The sequence below is a fragment of the Pan paniscus genome, chromosome 8 (genome assembly GCF_029289425.2).
Source record: "Pan paniscus chromosome 8, NHGRI_mPanPan1-v2.0_pri, whole genome shotgun sequence".
Classification (NCBI taxonomy): Eukaryota; Metazoa; Chordata; class Mammalia; order Primates; family Hominidae; genus Pan; species Pan paniscus.
This window is the reverse complement of record NC_073257.2, coordinates 37232848-37250012: the sequence shown is the minus strand read 5'-3', so window position 1 is coordinate 37250012 and position 17165 is coordinate 37232848. Positions and strand designations below refer to the sequence as shown.

Here is a 17165-nt window from a genome sequence, read left to right as displayed (position 1 = left end):
CTTAAATTTATTTATTTATTTTTGGTAGAGATGGGGTCTCATTATATTGCGCAGGCTGGTCTGGAACTCCTGGCCTCAAGTGATCCTCCTGCCTCAGCCTCCCAAAGTGCTGAGATTACAAAGCATAAGCCACCGTGCCTGGCTTCTTCCCATTTTAACAAATGAAAACATATGGTGTAAGCGTATTTCCCTCTAGGCCAACAATAATTTTTTAAGTTGAGGACTCAAAAGAAAAAAAGCCAAGTGATAAAGACATTTTATTTCCACTTTACTTCTACTGGAAGTTTTTTAAAAAGAGAGAAAATAATAAGCGCCCCTCCAGGAACTGAGGGTGGAAACTCTGTATCCAGGTTTGCTTTCTGTCATCCACACCTTGATAAGCCACAGAGAAGAGAGCGAGCCAACAGGCCACATCCAAGGCACCACACTTGCAATTAATTTATTAGGAACTCATCATTAGTCACCCCAGAGCTTTCAGAAAAGTAGTGTCCTCTGAGTGGATGTGGTTACATCCCTCAAAGCGGAAAAACATTTAACTTGGTAACAGTTACATTTCGTTCTTTGACTAGGAAGTAGTTATAGTGACAAGGTACAAAAAATAATAAGCATGCAGCCCTTTATTTAGTTTTGCAAAGTCTCTGCTTATAGTTCTGTATATTACATGACTGTGTTATACAAATACATTTATTTACAAAAACACTCTAGATGTGCAAACTTGTTGCTTTTTAAAAATGTATGGATACTTCCATTTCTGCCGGTCCCGATATATACTTTTAAAGCATGCATAAAAATTAACTTTGGTGTGGGAAAACTACTCTATGTGCTGTCACATACAGTATTTTAATGTCTATGTATATTTATATATTTACAAAAGTTTTTCGGTTTACAGAACCGTACAGAGTGTACATTTTAAAATCCACAATGCAAGAGCGTGGGTTACCAGGTCTCAGAAAACAAAAGAAGGGGTTAGATACGCCAAAGAAAACAACTAGAGAATCTCAACATGTTAAAAAAGAAAAAAAAAAAAAAAAAAAGGAAGGAAAAAAGAAAGAAAAGAAGCAAGCAAAGAAAACTAGCTTGCTTGGGCTAGCAAATTATTATACACACTTTTCATGGCAGTGCAATAGGTTTGATAAATTGCCTTCTACACATGCCTGTCTGTAGGGCTCATGTAGAAGTTCATTGGTTTTATAGTCTAGCACACTACTTTCAAATGTACAATGCTATAGTATCAAAATGTTTTGGCAAAAAAGATCTTGAAAGGAACCATGAAGTTTTGACAAAAATAGAAATCTGTAATAAAGCTAAATAACACTAAAATAAAAGGAAATATTATAGTATCTCTTTTACAATTTGTATAGTCACACTTGTGTAATTCTCTGTTCACTTCTAGTCTCCGTAATGAAAAATAGTTTTATACAAAACATACTAAAATTCTGGAATCATACATGTTTTATATGCTTAAGACAATTCTCCTGTCTCACACGCACCTTTCTCTCCCACCAGAACCTCTGTCTGTAACACATGCTTACTGCATTTTATAGGTATTGAGTATAGACTGTAGACACTATAGCAACTAGGTAAAAAGAAAACCAAACAAAACGAACGAGCTTTACTGAAATCTATTAATCCAGTATTCAGCACATATTTAGCATTAAGCCTCAAACGATACAGCAATATGTTACATTCTCTTGTGAAAACAGTTGTTGTAGACTGTTAATTTTTTTTAAATGTAACTCCGACTTGTGCCTAATAGGATTTGACCTTTAAGAGGTTTCTTTTGCTGTGGATGGGGTGGCTTTGCTTGAACTTCCATTCTGTGCCTTGTAGCTGGTGAGGCTGGGAGTATGGATGGTCCTGGTGCCCTTGGCACCTTGATTCAGTGAGACGGAGGAGGCAGGAGAAGGAGGGGAGGAGGAGAATGACAAAGGAGGGGGTGCTCGGCCATTTTGACTCTGCGGTGAGAATGAAAGATGGTGACCTTTACCTGTATGAGTGAGGCTCTGAAACTTCAAAGAGCCATTAGAGACAGAAGGGATGAGGGAGGCAGAGTGAGCAGGTGGTCCTGTTTGGGGGCTGAGAGGGTTAGAAGCAATCGATGGTTTAGTAGCAGGTGGATTAGGGAGGTTAGAGCTGTCACCACTAGAAGAGGGCAGAGAACTGCTTTTCCCAGAGCTGGGAGAAAGGGCTGGAATCTTAGAAGCAGGTAAGGAGGGGGAAGTAGGCTTAAAGTCCCCACCAGATTTCTTAGCACTTCCATTAGCCTGCAAATAAAGATGGCGGGAGACATTTTGTCAGAAAGGTGGTCACATGATCAACCCACAGGGCCTGGCAACACAGCCCTTCTGAGAATAATTCAATCAAAGAAAACCAACCAAACACAGTTCAAGGCCTGAGCTAAGTCTTGTTGTGCTCTACTGGACCTGGTAGAAACCCCCCGTGTACATAGCAAAGGATGGACAGGAAAGGAGGAAAGGAAGAATACATTTGTGAGAGGAGTCCCATCATTCCAGCTCTACCATTTCCTGTGTGCCAGGTGGGCCATGCGTCTGGATAATTACTGGGGTGGGGGTCGGGCATTGTGACGGAGCGTTAATGTGCTTCTAACGCAATACAGTCAACATAGACGTTAGTAGTGGTGACGTTAAGGGCAGTTCAACCACAGGTTGGTTTGTCTCTGCTTCCCGAGGTGTTCAGATGAAACACTACATTCACCAAAGAAAAGCCACCTGGTCTGGCACCGTGTGTTAACAGTTAAAATTTGGAGTTTGGAGTCACGAAGTAAAAGATGTTTTATTGCAAGCATGCAAAAGCGTGGTAAAAAAGTTTAACAAAGGTTTTTTTAGACTTTCTTCATGCCCCCAGATCCAGGATGTCTATGTAAACCGTTATCTTACAAAGAAAGCACAATATTTGGTATAAACTAAGTCAGTGACTTGCTTAACTGAAATAGCGTCCATCCAAAAGTGGGTTTAAGGTAAAACTACCTGACGATATTGGCGGGGATCCTGCAGTTTGGACTGCTTGCCGGGTTTGTCCAGGGTTCCGGGTCTGTTCTTGGCACTCATGGGGACAGGCATCCTGCTCGTCTGTGGGGCCCCGCTGGAGCCCTGTGGGAAGGACCAGTGAGAGGGGGAAGAGAAGGAGAAGCGCATGAGTAGGTCATCCGTGAGGCTGCCCCACGATGTGCAGAGAAGCTCAAGGTGAGAAGCCACAGCCCTACATGCAGGACAGACCTAGGAGACACCAACTGGGGTTAATCAGAAGAATCAAACAGAATCAACTGCTCACTACTGATCAAACGGATTTTAATGTGAGTATCAGAGCAACCATTTCAACAGCACATGGCTGACCCAGCAGCCTCGTGTTTACCCAACACCAGTCAGCAACAGAGGCAAAAACAGAACTGATTAGCTGTTAGATACCTAGTTGTTGTTGTTTTGAAGGTGAGGGAGAAAGTATGAAAGAAGGGTTTCATGGCGAACAGACAAAAAAAAAAAAGCCACCTGAAAGAAAGCAATTAAGTTACAAGACACCTTTCGCTAATGGTGATTATGGCAGATTTAGGAAAGCAGCTGGGTCTTTTCATTTTCCAGCAGACCAAGATACCTTACGTGAAGCTGAAGGTATCGACGTAGGGGGCTCTAGGGCAGTGGGACCTTCATCCGGAACTAGCAAGGGTCGGGGAGAGGCCTCTTGGGCTATGTGGGATGAACTTGCAACAGAATCTCTGTTGGAAGAACATGAGGTATCAACTAGGGCTTTGGGACTCATTTCACTGATTGTATTTTCGAGCTGTTTAATGGTCTGCTCCAGGCTATCCAATGTTCTGTAGGTGTTTTTTCTAATTTCATCAGTTCTTGAAATTGGAGATGTACTCTCGATGCTGGGCTGCTCTTGCCTTCTCACTGTGTTTTCAGGGGTGTCTTCAGGTTGAGACCTAGCGATTTCGAAGCGCTTGGCTTCTTTGTGCTGTTTCAGGGTGCCATCCTCTTCCTCTTCTTCATAGACTACCACTTGCAAAGTCTTCTTCCCTGTTTTAGTTCCGGTGCGAATGGCTTGAGTGAGAGCGGCGAGTTGCTTCTTAGGGAATTTGAATTTAAACTTTTTCTTGGGGCTTTCAAACTGGTCATCGGTCACGTCGTCACCCTTGCATTCCGAATTTGGAGAATCCACGTGGCCGAACTTGTTCAGCTCCGTTCTGTTCATTTCCTGTCCTCCTGGGATTCTGGTCTCTGTGGCCAGGGAGTGTGGCTGTGACTTTGTTTCCACCTGTTGTCCGGTTCTAAGATTGCCTGGGGCCACCTTCTTATGAGACATCTGGGAAGTGTTATTGTTCTGGACTACAGAATCTCCATTTTCCTCCTCTTCCTCCTCCTCTATCTTTTCCTCCATCATCATTCTCTCTAATTCCTCATCACATTCCTCAAAGATAGTTGAAAGTCTCTTATAGGCAGACCGGATGTCCATGGGCTCGTCGAAAATGATGATCACTGGTTTCTTGTCCAGGCACACGACTGGCTCCTCATTGTCAGTCCCTTCTTGTCGGGGGGTCATCTCTTTTCTGGCATCGATATTAACCGTCTGTATGTCTTCTCCCTTTTGGCTAACAATATCATGCACCTCCCCACTGGAAAGAACCTGGACAGTGGTTTCGGTAATCATGAAGGCAATATTGTCAGTGGCTGCATTTTCTTCAGTGGGAGAACTTGAACTTGATTCTCCATCCTCATTAGGGTTCACGTTAGCATGCCTTGCCCCCTTGGGTCTCAGAACAACTTGGCCAAAATCTGTCGTGATAACCTCTTGATCTTCTGTTTTAAAATCATGCACGCTTGATTCTGTTAGTCTAGTGTGAGAGGAAACGTGACACTTATCCGTATTTTGCTTTTCCATCTCCTTTGTCTTTCCGTAATTCAGCGTCTGGTTCTCGGTGTCAGGTATAGAGTATTGCAGGCCTGAGATTTTAGACCCTTTGTTTATTTCATCTTCTAATGGACTAATGCCAGAGAAACTGAAATTGGCCTTAGGCACAGTTTTCTGGGAATAGTTTCTACTGTCTCTGAGTAAACTCATATTGGATATGGAATTTTCCTTCATTATGATCTCAGTTTTATATTCTGATGTTCTTGATGCATCAGAAATACTATTCTCCATTCCTCTTTCCCACTTAGGAGGGTCACTAGGTCTTAGAGCCCCTGTGGTAACCTGAGAGGGAGAACGGAGGAGGGAAACCACACACGTTAATCAGCAATGGATCTGCAGAGGCAGGTAATTAATGTGCATGGTATTGGTTGGAACCCAGATCTGGTGAACTCACCTTTTGGAATTCCATTTGGGGGCCATTTTCATATTCAACATCAGATTTCCGTACATCTTCATGGAAAAATTCCAAATTCTGGTAGAATAGTGTAGGACATGTTACTCCACAAAACCACATCCCCCCAAAAAAGTGGACTATAACTAAATCGTTCCTTTAATTACATTTCTAAGACATGCGGGCCACGCATATTTGTTACACACCAATCCAAAGCCTACAGCTGTTTACCTTGGATTGCTTTGTTCTCCAACTGCCAAAAATGCCCTGTGTTTGCACAAGACGAAAATCTCAATTAGCAAAAGATTTCAAGAATTTAAAATTTTGTAGGGGAGCGGTGAAGAGAATAAAGGGACAGAGTCATTACTAACATGTCCTCTTTTCAACATCAGATTGTGAGCTTAGCAGAATTTAAAACCTAAAGAATTGTGAAAAGCACAATGTATGGGCTGACAGAAAGTTTTGATCCTAATCAAGATCTGCCACTAAACTGTGTTACTTTAGATAAGTCACTTTACTTCTTTGGCCTCAGTTTTCTTGCCTATAAACTTAGGAACCAGCCCAGGGGAATTTTAGTTCCCCTTACAGCTCATTATTTCAGTCCTCCCTCTGCTTCTGTTATGGAGATTATCCTATAAAGACATCTGCCTTGGTTGGGTTTGGCATTTGGGGACGAAAAAACATTATTTTCCCCTGATCAAATGACAGATTGAAATGCAGTTTGTACTGCAGGTGTCAAAGTGCCAAAATAACCTTCACACTCCTCATAGCCAAGATGACCAAATCCAAATTCAGAGTGATCATGCTGTTACAATATAACCTCAATTCATATCCATCATGCTGTTACAATAGAACCTTGGTTCATATCCATCATGCTGTTACAATAGAACCTAAACATTCACAAAGCAGATATTTGAGGTTACATTGGTGACGGTGACATCACGACTCAGCTTTCATTCTCTATATTTTCCAGTGTAGAGTGAAGATACATGTCTTAGGGTCTCACCAAGATTCAGGAGTGAAGGATCCAGTGGTGAGGACCCAGGTATTCAGGGCGCTTCACCTGGAGGCCTGGCCTTTCCCAAGGTGTATCAGTAGCCTCAGGCCCTGACATAACACTAACACTAGTGATGCCTTGTCGGTTCCAAGGCACTGCTGCCCTTTCTTCTTGCTGAGGTGGTTGATTATAGCAGGATGGAGCACAGTTCCCATGAAGGCTGCTTGGTTAAAGCAATGACAACACAAAGCACAAACACCCGGGCCCAGCCAAAGTCAACCCAGAGCAACCCCTATGACCTTACTTAAGAATGGAAAGACTGTTCATACACGCCTGAGGAATGACACACAAACAACACAGTCAGAATTAATCACACGCAAATACTGTGCAAAGTACAAGGTACACGAGCCACCAAATACCTCCTGTTTTACTTCTGCTTGCTCCCCAGGAAGCCCCCAAACAAGTGCCATGATTCGGCTGCTGCAGCGGAGCCACATGGCTTCTTTTGTGGGATTTTAAATTTAAAATATGAAACAATGAATACGTCAAGTAAAAGGTTTTAAAGAAGAAAAATAATTGAGCTTCCTGTAATCCCAGCTACTTGGGAGGCTGAGGCAGGAGGACTGCTTGAGTCCAGGAGTTCGAGAACAGCCTGGGCAACATGGCAAAGACTCCATCACATATACACAAAAATAAAAAATAAAAATAGGCTATGTGTAGTGGCTCATGCCTGTAATCCCAGAACTTTGGGAGGCCAAGGTGGGTGGATCACTTGAGGTCAGAAATTTGAGACCGACCTGGTCATCACGGTGAAATCCCATCTCTACCGAAAATATAAAAATTAGCTGGGCACGGTGGCGGGTGCCTGTAATATCAGCTACGTGGGAGGCTGAGGCAGGAGAATCGCTTGAACCTGGGAGGCAGAAGTTGCAATGAGCTGAGATCGTGCCACTGCCCTCCAGCCTCCAGGGCGACAGAGCAAGGTTCTGTCTCAAAATATATGTATATATATATATGTAAATGAATTAAAAAAAAAGGTTTCAGCCTAAGGTTACAACTCCAAATATGGAGTCAGCATATCATGCTAGGACCCAAATGAGAATTTGCCCCCTGAATCGTGGATGGATTTGGCATGTGATCTAAAGACACACACATGGCAGATGTTCAGGGGGTCTATTTACTGGAGGTTAGGGCTGGTGTCTGTTGGTTGGTCATGGCCTGTGCCATTCCCATCATTAAACGTTTCAGGCCAGGCATGGTGGCTCACGCCTGTAATCCCAGCACTTTGGGAGGCGGAGGTGGGTGGATCATGAGGTCAGGAGTTTGAGACCAGCCTGACCAACATGGTGAAACCCTGTCTCTACTAAAAATACAAAAATTAGCCAGGCGTGGTGGCACACACCTATAATCCCAGCTACTCAGGAGGCCGAGGTAGGAGAATTGCTTGAACTCAGGAGGCGGAGGTTGCAGTGAGTTGAGATTGCACCACTGCACTCCAGCCTGGGCGAGAGAGCGAGACTCGGTCTCAAAAATAAATAAATAAATTTCAAAAATCCCCCCTGTAATATATGTATTTTAAAACTGAGTAGTAGCATAAATGCTCTAATGGAAAGTCACTAGGATAAAAATGTGAAGTTTGGTTTTCACACGACCTATACTTTTTATCACTGGGCTAGAAAAAAATGAATGAATGTATCAAAGCAAGTGCAGGAGCTTGGTCATAATTGTCATGCAAACTCACAGTGATTTCTTAGTCTTAGATGTTCAAGACTCTGGGTGAAAGGTAATTATGCCTCTTTAATATGTATTTATAGGCCCTGATATTTGGATTATGAAGACAATTGGAAAAGCACTCAATAGGCATATGGACAATAAACCAAAACGAGAGACAGGGTTACAAGAAAATTGCATACAAGTGAAGAACTAGGCTGGAGTTTCAGTGATGACAGGAGAAAAAATGCTTAAGAAAACATCCGATTTATGGAAGGGTAAATACTTAGCCCTGGAAGAGGTTAATAAGGACCCAGAACTGGGGATAAGAGAAGTCTGATATACATGGTCATTCTGAAGAAAGTTAATCTACTGAGATTAATTATCCAGAATAAGCACCTGTGACTAAACTCAGTGTTGGGCACTCAATAAAGACCTGCTTATTAGCCAATGGATCCTCAACTGAGATAAATGAGACCAATGGGATATGGATTTCTAATTATGGGGCAAGAAATCTCATGCCACTTTCTAGCCAATTAGAAATGCACGGTGGCTCACGCTTGTAATCCCAGCACTTTGGGAGTCTGAGGCGGGTGGATCACCTGAGGTCAGTAGTTGAAGACCAGCCTGGCCAACAAGGTGAAACCCCATCTCTAATAAAAATACAAAAAAATTAGCCGGGTGTGGTGGTGCACGCCTGTAGTCCCAGCTACTCGGGAGGCTGAGGCACGAGAATCGCTTGAACCGGGGAGGGGGAGGTTGCAGTGAGCTGAGATGGCGCCATTGCACTCCAGCTTGGGTGATAGAGCGAGACTCCATTTCAATTAAAAGAAAAGAAAAGAAAAGAAAAATTCTACAATGAGACAATAATGGTCTCCAGAGGGATCTTTGAGAAAGTCCAAATTCCCAGTCAGTGTTCTAGACAGAAATGGTCACATTAGCCCAAGTATAACATGCTATACCAGGCCTTCCATGAGTTAGTTTTAATAAGCCCTCATAAGGAAATTCCACATACTGAAAAAACCAATATATTTCCGGCTGGGCGTGGTGGCTCACGCCTGTAATCCCAGCATTTTGAGAGGCCGAGGCGGGTGGATCACGAGGTCAGGAGTTCAAGACCAACCTGGCCAAGATGGTGAAACCCCATCTCTACTAAAAATACAAAAATTAGCTAGGCATGGTGGCAGGCGCCTGTAATCCCAGCTACTAGGGAGGCTGAAACAGAGAACTGTTGAACCTGGGAGGCGGAGGTTGCAGTGAGCCGAGACCACGTCACAGCACTCCAGCCTGGGTGACAGAGCGAGACTCGGTCTCACAAAAAAAACAAAAACAAAAACAAAACCAAAAACAATAAAAATCAATATATTTTCAACATGGTTTCATGGGTTCAGTTCAAATTAGTAGGTTTTCTTTCTTTTCTTTTCCTTTCCCCTTCCTTCCTTCCTTCCATTCAGTTCAAATTAGTAGGTTTTTCTTTTCCCTCCCTTCCTCTCTTTTTCCTTCCTTCCTTCCTTCCTTCCCTCCTTCCTTCCTTCCTCCCTCCCTCCATCCCTCCTACCCTCTCTCCCTCCATATCTGTCTCTCTTTCTTTCTCTCTCTCTCTCTTTCTTTCTTTCATCTCACTATGTTGCCCAGGCTGGTCTTGAACTTCTGGCCTCAAGTGATTCTCCCGTCTTGGCCTCCTAAAATGCTGGGATTACAGGTGTGAGCCACCATGCCAGGCCAGGTTTTCTTCATGAGAAACATTTATCAACAATAACCCCCCTTGGATATAGCGAGATTCCCTTCCCCCATTAACAGAGTCACATGTCAATTTATGTGGCAGAGAGTTTACACAAGGGTGCCGTGGTGGTTATGAGCCAGGGGGAAGCAAGCTGGCCTCCTTGGCAAGGCCTCTCGGCTGGGAGCTGGGAGCCCAAAACTGTGTCTCTTGAACGGTTGTGTTAGAATAGCCTTTCAGTTTTGTGATACTACATCTACCTCCTTGAGCTGTCGTACATGGACTGAGGTACCCATCTGTAGTAGCTATTGGGCTCTCTTGCATCTGATTAGTTTGATTTTGTTTAAAGAAAGCTAGAATCTTTGAATTCTGAAAGATAAGTCCCTGGAGAAAAATGTTAGGCCTTGCAAGCTTTTTATCCTGAAGTTTAGATGGAAGCTTAATTCAAGTAAGATGTCTTTATATCTGAAAATCAGAGATGCTCTAGGTGCAACTTAAAGTTGCATTTCAAACATTCAGGCTATGGTCGTTTCCCTAGTGTGCTTACTTATACAATGACAGCAGACTTTGTTTCAGAGCCTGGATTCTTTTTTTGACATCACACATGTATGTTAACACTAAAACTATACTGAACTTACTATCTTGGAAGGTACACTTTATAAATGGATAATACTTAGCAAAAATTCTGTTTGGCATCCTTGGACGTGTGTGCAAATACACATTTGTATGTTTCCATGAGGTTACACCAGTGTGTGGTGGTAGATACTTTCTACCATGCATTTTCTTCCCCAAATCAAAGGTTTTTACCTTTTTTTTTTTTTTTTGAGACAGAGTTTTGCTCTTGTTGCCCAGGCTGGAGTGCAGTGGTGCAATCTTGGCTCGCTGCAACCTCCGCCTCCTGGGTTCAAGCGATTCTCCTGCCTCAGCCTCCCGAGTAGCTGAGAATAGAGGTGTCCACCTCCACACCCAGCTAATTTTTTGTATTTTAAGTAGAGATGGGGTTTCACCATGTTGGCCAGGCTGGTCTCGAACTCCTGACCTCAGGTGATCCACCTGCCTTGGCCTCCCAAAGTGGTGGGATTACAAGCGTGAGCCACTGCACCCAGCCGATTTTTACCTATTTTTTTTTAACATATATAGTTGTTTTTCTTTTTTTCCCAAAGGATGTTACAAATTAGAAAAACTGCTAAATACTTGGTTGCTGTTTCTATATATTTCTTTCTAGAGTTGTTCTAGAAAGTACTGAAAGGTGGACACTCTTTAGTTTGGGAAGATAGTGTCTAAATTCTGCATATACTATTGTATGCTGTGGGCTGGAACACAGTGTTTGCTCTGAAAACCTGAGCAAGATATCTCTGATTTTAACCTATGCCTGTGTCTCCATTAGTTAAAAAAAAAAGAGAGAAAAAAGACAGAGGGGACAAAGGTCGAGTATAAGAGCCGTGTTAGTGTCAGAGCAAGGAAGGAAGGACTCCCAACCGTGTGGCAAATGTGCAGTTGCCACGTTACCTTCTTCTCCTTGGGTGGCACTGTGGCGCCCGACCTAGTGTCTTTAACGTGACTGTCAGCCCGGGATGGCTCAGCATGACTGTTTGAATTTACATCCATAAAGGAACACTTCTGGAATGCCTAAGGAATTAAAATACTGAGGTTAACAGGGATCCAAGGGTACTGAGGAGAATGGAGGGAAACAGGCAGGAACAACCAGACGCTTGTGGACCCCAGCCCGGGTCCTGCACGCAGGTTTAGGCCAGGGAGGCAGCACCCTGAAATCCTGCTCCTCACGTGCTCTCATGTTGACAAAGCTGGCTTGGAGGCTGAGTCCGAGGCAAAGGCTGCCTTCCTTTCTTGGGGAATGCCAAGATAAAATAGACATTACTACATTTTCTGCCTGTCTGGGGTGAACATAAATTGGTACTTAGGAGGGCTTCTTGCTTTGACATTTAAAAAATGCTCAATATGTAAATAAATTAAAACAAAAAACTATCTTTCTTTTTTATTCCTCTTTTTTTATGAGCTTTATTGAAATTATACAGCAAAAGCTCACAAGACGTTTTAAACCTTTAAGTCTTACAATAAAAGTACTCTTAGCAATCCTTCTCTGAAATAGTAACAGGTACTACCACGCTCCGAGGTGTTCTGAGGCTCATTTAGAGTAAAGTGATGCTTTTAAGCAACGATGTCATTCTGAGTGGCCTAGGAGCTGCCTGAACCCTGGAGATTTGTCTCTGAAAACTATAAGAGCCAACTGTTGGCTCTTGTGAACTTCAGTCAGGAAGGCCAGTTCTCAGACAAAGGGAGAAAGTATAGACATAGACTGTGTCTACAGGGCTAAAAAGGAAGCGGGCATGTGGGCAATGCCCAGATAATATGATCATGAGAGAAGGAGAGACTGGTAACTCAGGGACCCAAGTTTATGGACAACAGTGGTTCTCAACCAGGCTATATACCACCCAGGTTAAAAAAAAAATACTGTTGTTCTCAAATACTCTTGAGACCCCACTCAGAGAATACACAAATCAGAATCTCTGAGCTGTAGGATTTTTTTTTAACTCCCAAAGTAATTCTAATGTGCAGCTAGGATTAAAAGCTATTTTTATTTGTTTGTTTGTTTGTTTATTTATTTGAGGCAGAGTCTCTCCCTGTTGCCCAGGCTGGAGTGCAGTGGTGAGATCTCAGCTCACTGCAACCTCTGCTTCCCGGGTTCAAGCAATTCTCCTGCCTCAGCCTCCCAGGTAGCTGGGATGACAGGCACCCGCCACCACGCCTGGCTGATTTTTTTGTAGTTTTAGTAGAGATGGGGTTTCACCATGTTGGCCAGGCTGGTCTCAAGCTGCTGACCTCAAGCAATCTGCCCACCTCAGCCTCCCAAAGTGCTGGGATTGCAGGTATAAGCCACTGTGCCTGGTGAAAGACCACTTATTTAAATGAATCAGCCTAAATAATTGCCTAGTGTTTTCTTTATGTCAAATGTTGTCATTTGGAGATATCTCTGCCAGCAGAAAGAATAATGTATGCCCTCCTTCAGTAAACATTCCAACACTGGTCCTAAAATCTGAAGGTGGCTGATGAGGGACTTTCTCTGGCCTTTTCTTCCATGACTGTTTGCTCCCCTGTCTCTGCTGTACCTGGCCTCCTTGCTGTTCCTTAGTCACAACAGTCCTAGCTTGCCCCGGATGTGTTTGGTTTATCCGCTTACTTAGAAAGCTGCTTACAAATGCCAATTGCCATCTCCTTTGAGCTATTAGACCCTCGATTTCAGAGCCTGTGTTTTCTTCTGATGCCTGGAGATGTGGAGCACAGAAAGTGGTTCCACAACTGTCCTTAGAAGGGGCCACAGCTGCTCCTTGTCCTGCCTTGAGAAGGTGCAGAAACAAGAGAATCATTATGGCCACTGGCCATTGATCGAGTTGCGGATTTAGCAGGCTGGGTTTCTATCCCAGCCAGAGGGCTAACAGGGTTTGGTTAAGTTAAGGTTAGAGCACTTCATTCACCATGCTTTTTTTTTTGAGACAGAGTTTCACTCTTGTCACCCAGGCTGAAGTGCAGTGGTGTGATCCTGGCTCACTGCAACTTCCACCTCCCGGGTTCAAGTGATTCTCCTGTCTCAGCCTCCCGAGTAGCTGGGATTACAGGCACCCACCACCATGCCCAGCTAATTTTTGTAGTTTTTAGTAGAGATGGGGTTTCGTTATGTTGGCCAGGTTGGTCTAGAACTCCTGACCTCAGGTGATCTGCCCGCCTCAGCCTCCCAAAGTGCTGGGATTACAGACATGAGCCACCATGCCTGGCCACCACTTTTATTATGTAACCACCAAGAATATGACATGAAGCCAGATATGCCAATGTCTGTACAGTGGTCAAAGAGGGCATCAAATATTTAGACTTCAATGGAGAAAAGTGTCCCTCAGTGGTGGGCTGTAAGTGGCTGCAACAAATTCAGTATTTCTCTTAGAGAGGTGTAAAAAATTATCCACAAGCCTGAAAGATACCAGCTTTATAAATCTGTAGTTCCTATGAAAACAATTATCCAAGCCTTCTAAAAACCTGCAAATAGCCTGATTGGTTGCGGGGATGTCCCAGGCTAGTCTGTGAGTTTTAGTGAAGCGTGAAAGGGCTCACGTATGTGACAAATCAACCAGCAGTTCTGTTTTCCCTGCAAAATCCAGGCAGCTCAATTTTGGCAGTTATTACCATGGAAACCAGAGTAGAACAAGTGCAGTAAAAACAATGTAGATTGAAAGTTCTCCCTACTCCAAAGAAAAGAGGAAAATTTATGGGTTGGCACAAAGCCATTGGTACGTCGGTAAAAAGCTAACATGTTTTTGAGCCCCAAGGTGCTGGTGTTCCAACTATCTGATTGACAGAAAAATCCTATAAGAAGCATGAGGCAAATGAAATACTCTACACAAAGTTTGTTCTAGGAATTGTGTACATGTCTCTGATGAGACAAGTTCTCAGGACATAGACCTGGGGTAGAATCACATCCGTGATGGGAATGTGGGATCAGTTTTGGGCACAGCCTTGGCACGCCATCCTTCATCCTATGAGTGGACTATGTCATAGTTAAAAAATAAATATCTAAAACTGATACAGTATCATTTCTCAAATAGACCAAGGAAAATGGAAAACAAAATAATTCAGCTTTTCAGAATATCTGAAAAGATGACATTGATATTGAACAGGGACCTGGTATGGACCACAGGAGGCCAGTCATTGGCCTTGAGTCCACGATCCAAGGTCAGTGGCTCTAAGTGGTAAAGCCAAGCAACGGGAACCCACGTAACGTGTCCTTCAGTCTGTCCTTATCAAGACAGGACAATGGCTGGTATTTCTAATCCTTATCTTACTTGCTTTTGAAATGAAGCAGAGTCTCTTAAGATGGAAAGAAAGGAAAGTCAATTTTACAGCCAGAGGTAGGAAAGCGTGAGTTGTTTTGTGAAATGGTCATTCCTTGCACATCTTATAGGCATCCTGAGAGCCTTGTTCAGTGCCATCTTGGGAAAGCAAAGGCCAAGGCCAGAAGACACAGCTTCTATGGTCCCGGTCCATGCACTTCCCTGGCCTTCTCGCTAACAAATCTGTGAGTGCCATGGCTGGAGAGACCCAGGCGGGAGGCAAGGAGCCAATGTCAGTCACCTCATCCACATACCTGGAGTTCTGCCATTATTTTGTCTCCTTCTTCTTCTTCTTCCTCCTCATCCTTTGAGGAGGAGGTGGTGACAGGCGGTGGGGATGGGGTCCAGGCTGAAGCAGGCTCCTCTGCTGGATATTTTGTAGCTCTGGTCTGTGGGCTTGGTCCAGCATCTTCACTGCTTGCCTGTGGGAGATTGAAACAACAGATAGTGGTTTAACATCTCCTAGGTGCTAGCAAAAAAGGGACAGATCGTGTATGGTCCCTCACTGTCTAGAACACTTGCTTCCTAGATCTTAGCTGAGAACATAGCTGAACGGCTATTTTATTCCTTTGCATTTAGTTTGTGTTTGTGTTTGCATAAGTTGTCATTTTGGTGAATGGATTAAATAATTATAATATAATTGGAACTCCTCAACATTCAGTGTCTTTGATATGGTTTGGCTGTGACCCCACCCAAATCTCATCTTGAATTGTAGCTCCCGTAATTCCCACATGTCATTGGAGGGATCAGGTGGGAGGTAATTGACTCATGGGGGCAGGTCTTTCCCGTGCTGTTCTCGAGGTGGTGAATAAGTCTCACGAGATCTGACCGTTTTATAAATGGGAGTTCCCCTGCACAATCTCTTTCTTGCCTGCCACCATGTGAGAAGTGCCTTTGCTCTTCCTGCATCTTCTGCCATAATTGTGAGGCCTCCCCAGCCACATGGAACTGTGAGTCCATTAAATCTCTTCCCTTTATCATCCAGTCTCAGGCATGTCTCTATCAGCACCCTGAGAACAGACTAATACAGTCCTCATGAAAGGCCCTCCCATACTGCAACTCTTTGGAAATTGTGTTTTACATTTAACATGAAAGCTAACACTTGGTTAGTTAAGTGGAATCTAAAGCTCATTGAACATCTTTCTGTATAGACTCCCACAACAGTGTCAACTCACCTCAGTTACCTTTGGAAGATAATCTTTCTTTCGTTTCCCCCTCCTACCCTCATTTTCAATCTTATGATGCCCACATGGGAAATAGCTTGTGATTTGCATTTCATATTGTTGCAGCTAAAAGTCAAATAAGGATAAAACTCATGGTCTGGGTCTAGTCCAATCATACTGGCTGCCATTGTTCCATCTGTGGTGCTTCCTGGGGATCTTGTGTGGTCGAGTTACTCCTTCTCTGCCTCACTACTTTTTATGTTCCAACAGAGAGAACCTTGTCTAAGGGTATCATCTGAACCCAGAGGCCAGTTTACCAGGGCTTAGCCTATCAGACCTTAGCGGTGATGTTCTCCTTTCTGCCGGTGTAGACCACATCGCCTGACCTCGTGGTGGTGAGTCCCGATCCTGGCAGGTAGCTTCGACGAGGAGGTGGCGGAGGAGGAGGGGGTGACTTTCCCCCCAGCTTTTCCAAGTCCTGTTCCGAATTTGGAGAATCTTCTGGAAAACAGTGCACCATTACAAGAATAATCTTTTTTCAAGAAAACATCCAGGAAGTCTGGTATATTGCTACAAACCCAATGCAATCTGATTTAAAAATTTTCTGTTCTCTCCATAGAGCAAGGATTAAGTGTATAGACCCTAAAGAGTGACTGGATTTAAATCCCAAAAAGACCCTGCACAAGTTACTAAGCCTCTCTCGGTCTCAGTTTTCTCATCTGTTAAATGGGTAGTATAATATACTTTCCTCTGGGGTGTCATAAGGATTGAATGACTTATACGCTGAGCTTGGCATAGTGTAAATGCTATGTAAAGTATTACCTACTATTATTAAATAACATTCTTGTTATGGAAAAAGCTGAGTATTACTTGGATAGATAAAAAAAAAAATTGAAGCCCAAAGGCAAATCTATAGCCCCTGGCTTGGCCTCCAAATACTTCATCCCTCAGTCTGAAAAAACAGTATCAGCAAGAGGGGTTTCTGCTGAAGGTCAATGTCAGAGTAGAATCTGGCCTAGGGAGGGCCAGAGAAAAAATGGGATGCAAATGAGAACAAAGAACAAAGTTGGAGAGGATGTGGATTTGATTTTTTTAATTAAACAAATTTTTAAATTTTTTTTATTTTGTAGATAGGGTCTCACTGTCACTCACTCTGGAATGCAGTGGTGTGATCAAGGCTCACTGAGGCCTCAGTCTCCGGGGCTCAGGTGATCCTCCCACCTTAGCCTCCCTAGTAGCTGGCATTACAGGTGTGTGTCACAACACCTGGCTAATTTCTTTTCTTTTCTTTTCTTTTCTTTTCTTTTTTTTTTTTACAGGCGGGGTTTCTGCCATGTTGCACAGGCTGGTCTTGAACTCC

At 43.5% G+C, this 17165-nt stretch overlaps 1 protein-coding gene across 16 annotated transcripts in view; it reads right to left on the bottom strand.

Annotated features, from left to right (window-relative positions):
• Positions 1–244: 244 nt before the first annotated feature.
• KIAA1217 (KIAA1217 ortholog) overlaps positions 245–17165 on the bottom strand; it is a 508152-nt gene continuing 491231 nt past the window's right edge. For 5 of the 16 annotated variants that reach the window (XM_063607293.1, XM_008974851.4, XM_003821400.5 and 2 more), the window contains 7 exons: positions 16143–16306; positions 14897–15064; positions 11254–11373; positions 5321–5398; positions 3610–5208; positions 2988–3110; positions 245–2264 (listed from right to left, as the gene is read on the bottom strand). In XM_063607293.1, coding sequence (XP_063463363.1) covers positions 1767–2264; positions 2988–3110; positions 3610–5208; positions 5321–5398; positions 11254–11373; positions 14897–15064; positions 16143–16306 — 2750 coding nt within the window. In that variant the 3' untranslated portion in view covers positions 245–1766. Of the gene's footprint in view, positions 3111–3609; positions 5209–5320; positions 5399–11253; positions 11374–14896; positions 15065–16142; positions 16307–17165 lie in introns of all 16 variants that reach the window. The other 11 variants (XM_034930117.3, XM_057298831.2, XM_055092487.2 and 8 more) reach the window with 10 other exon arrangements.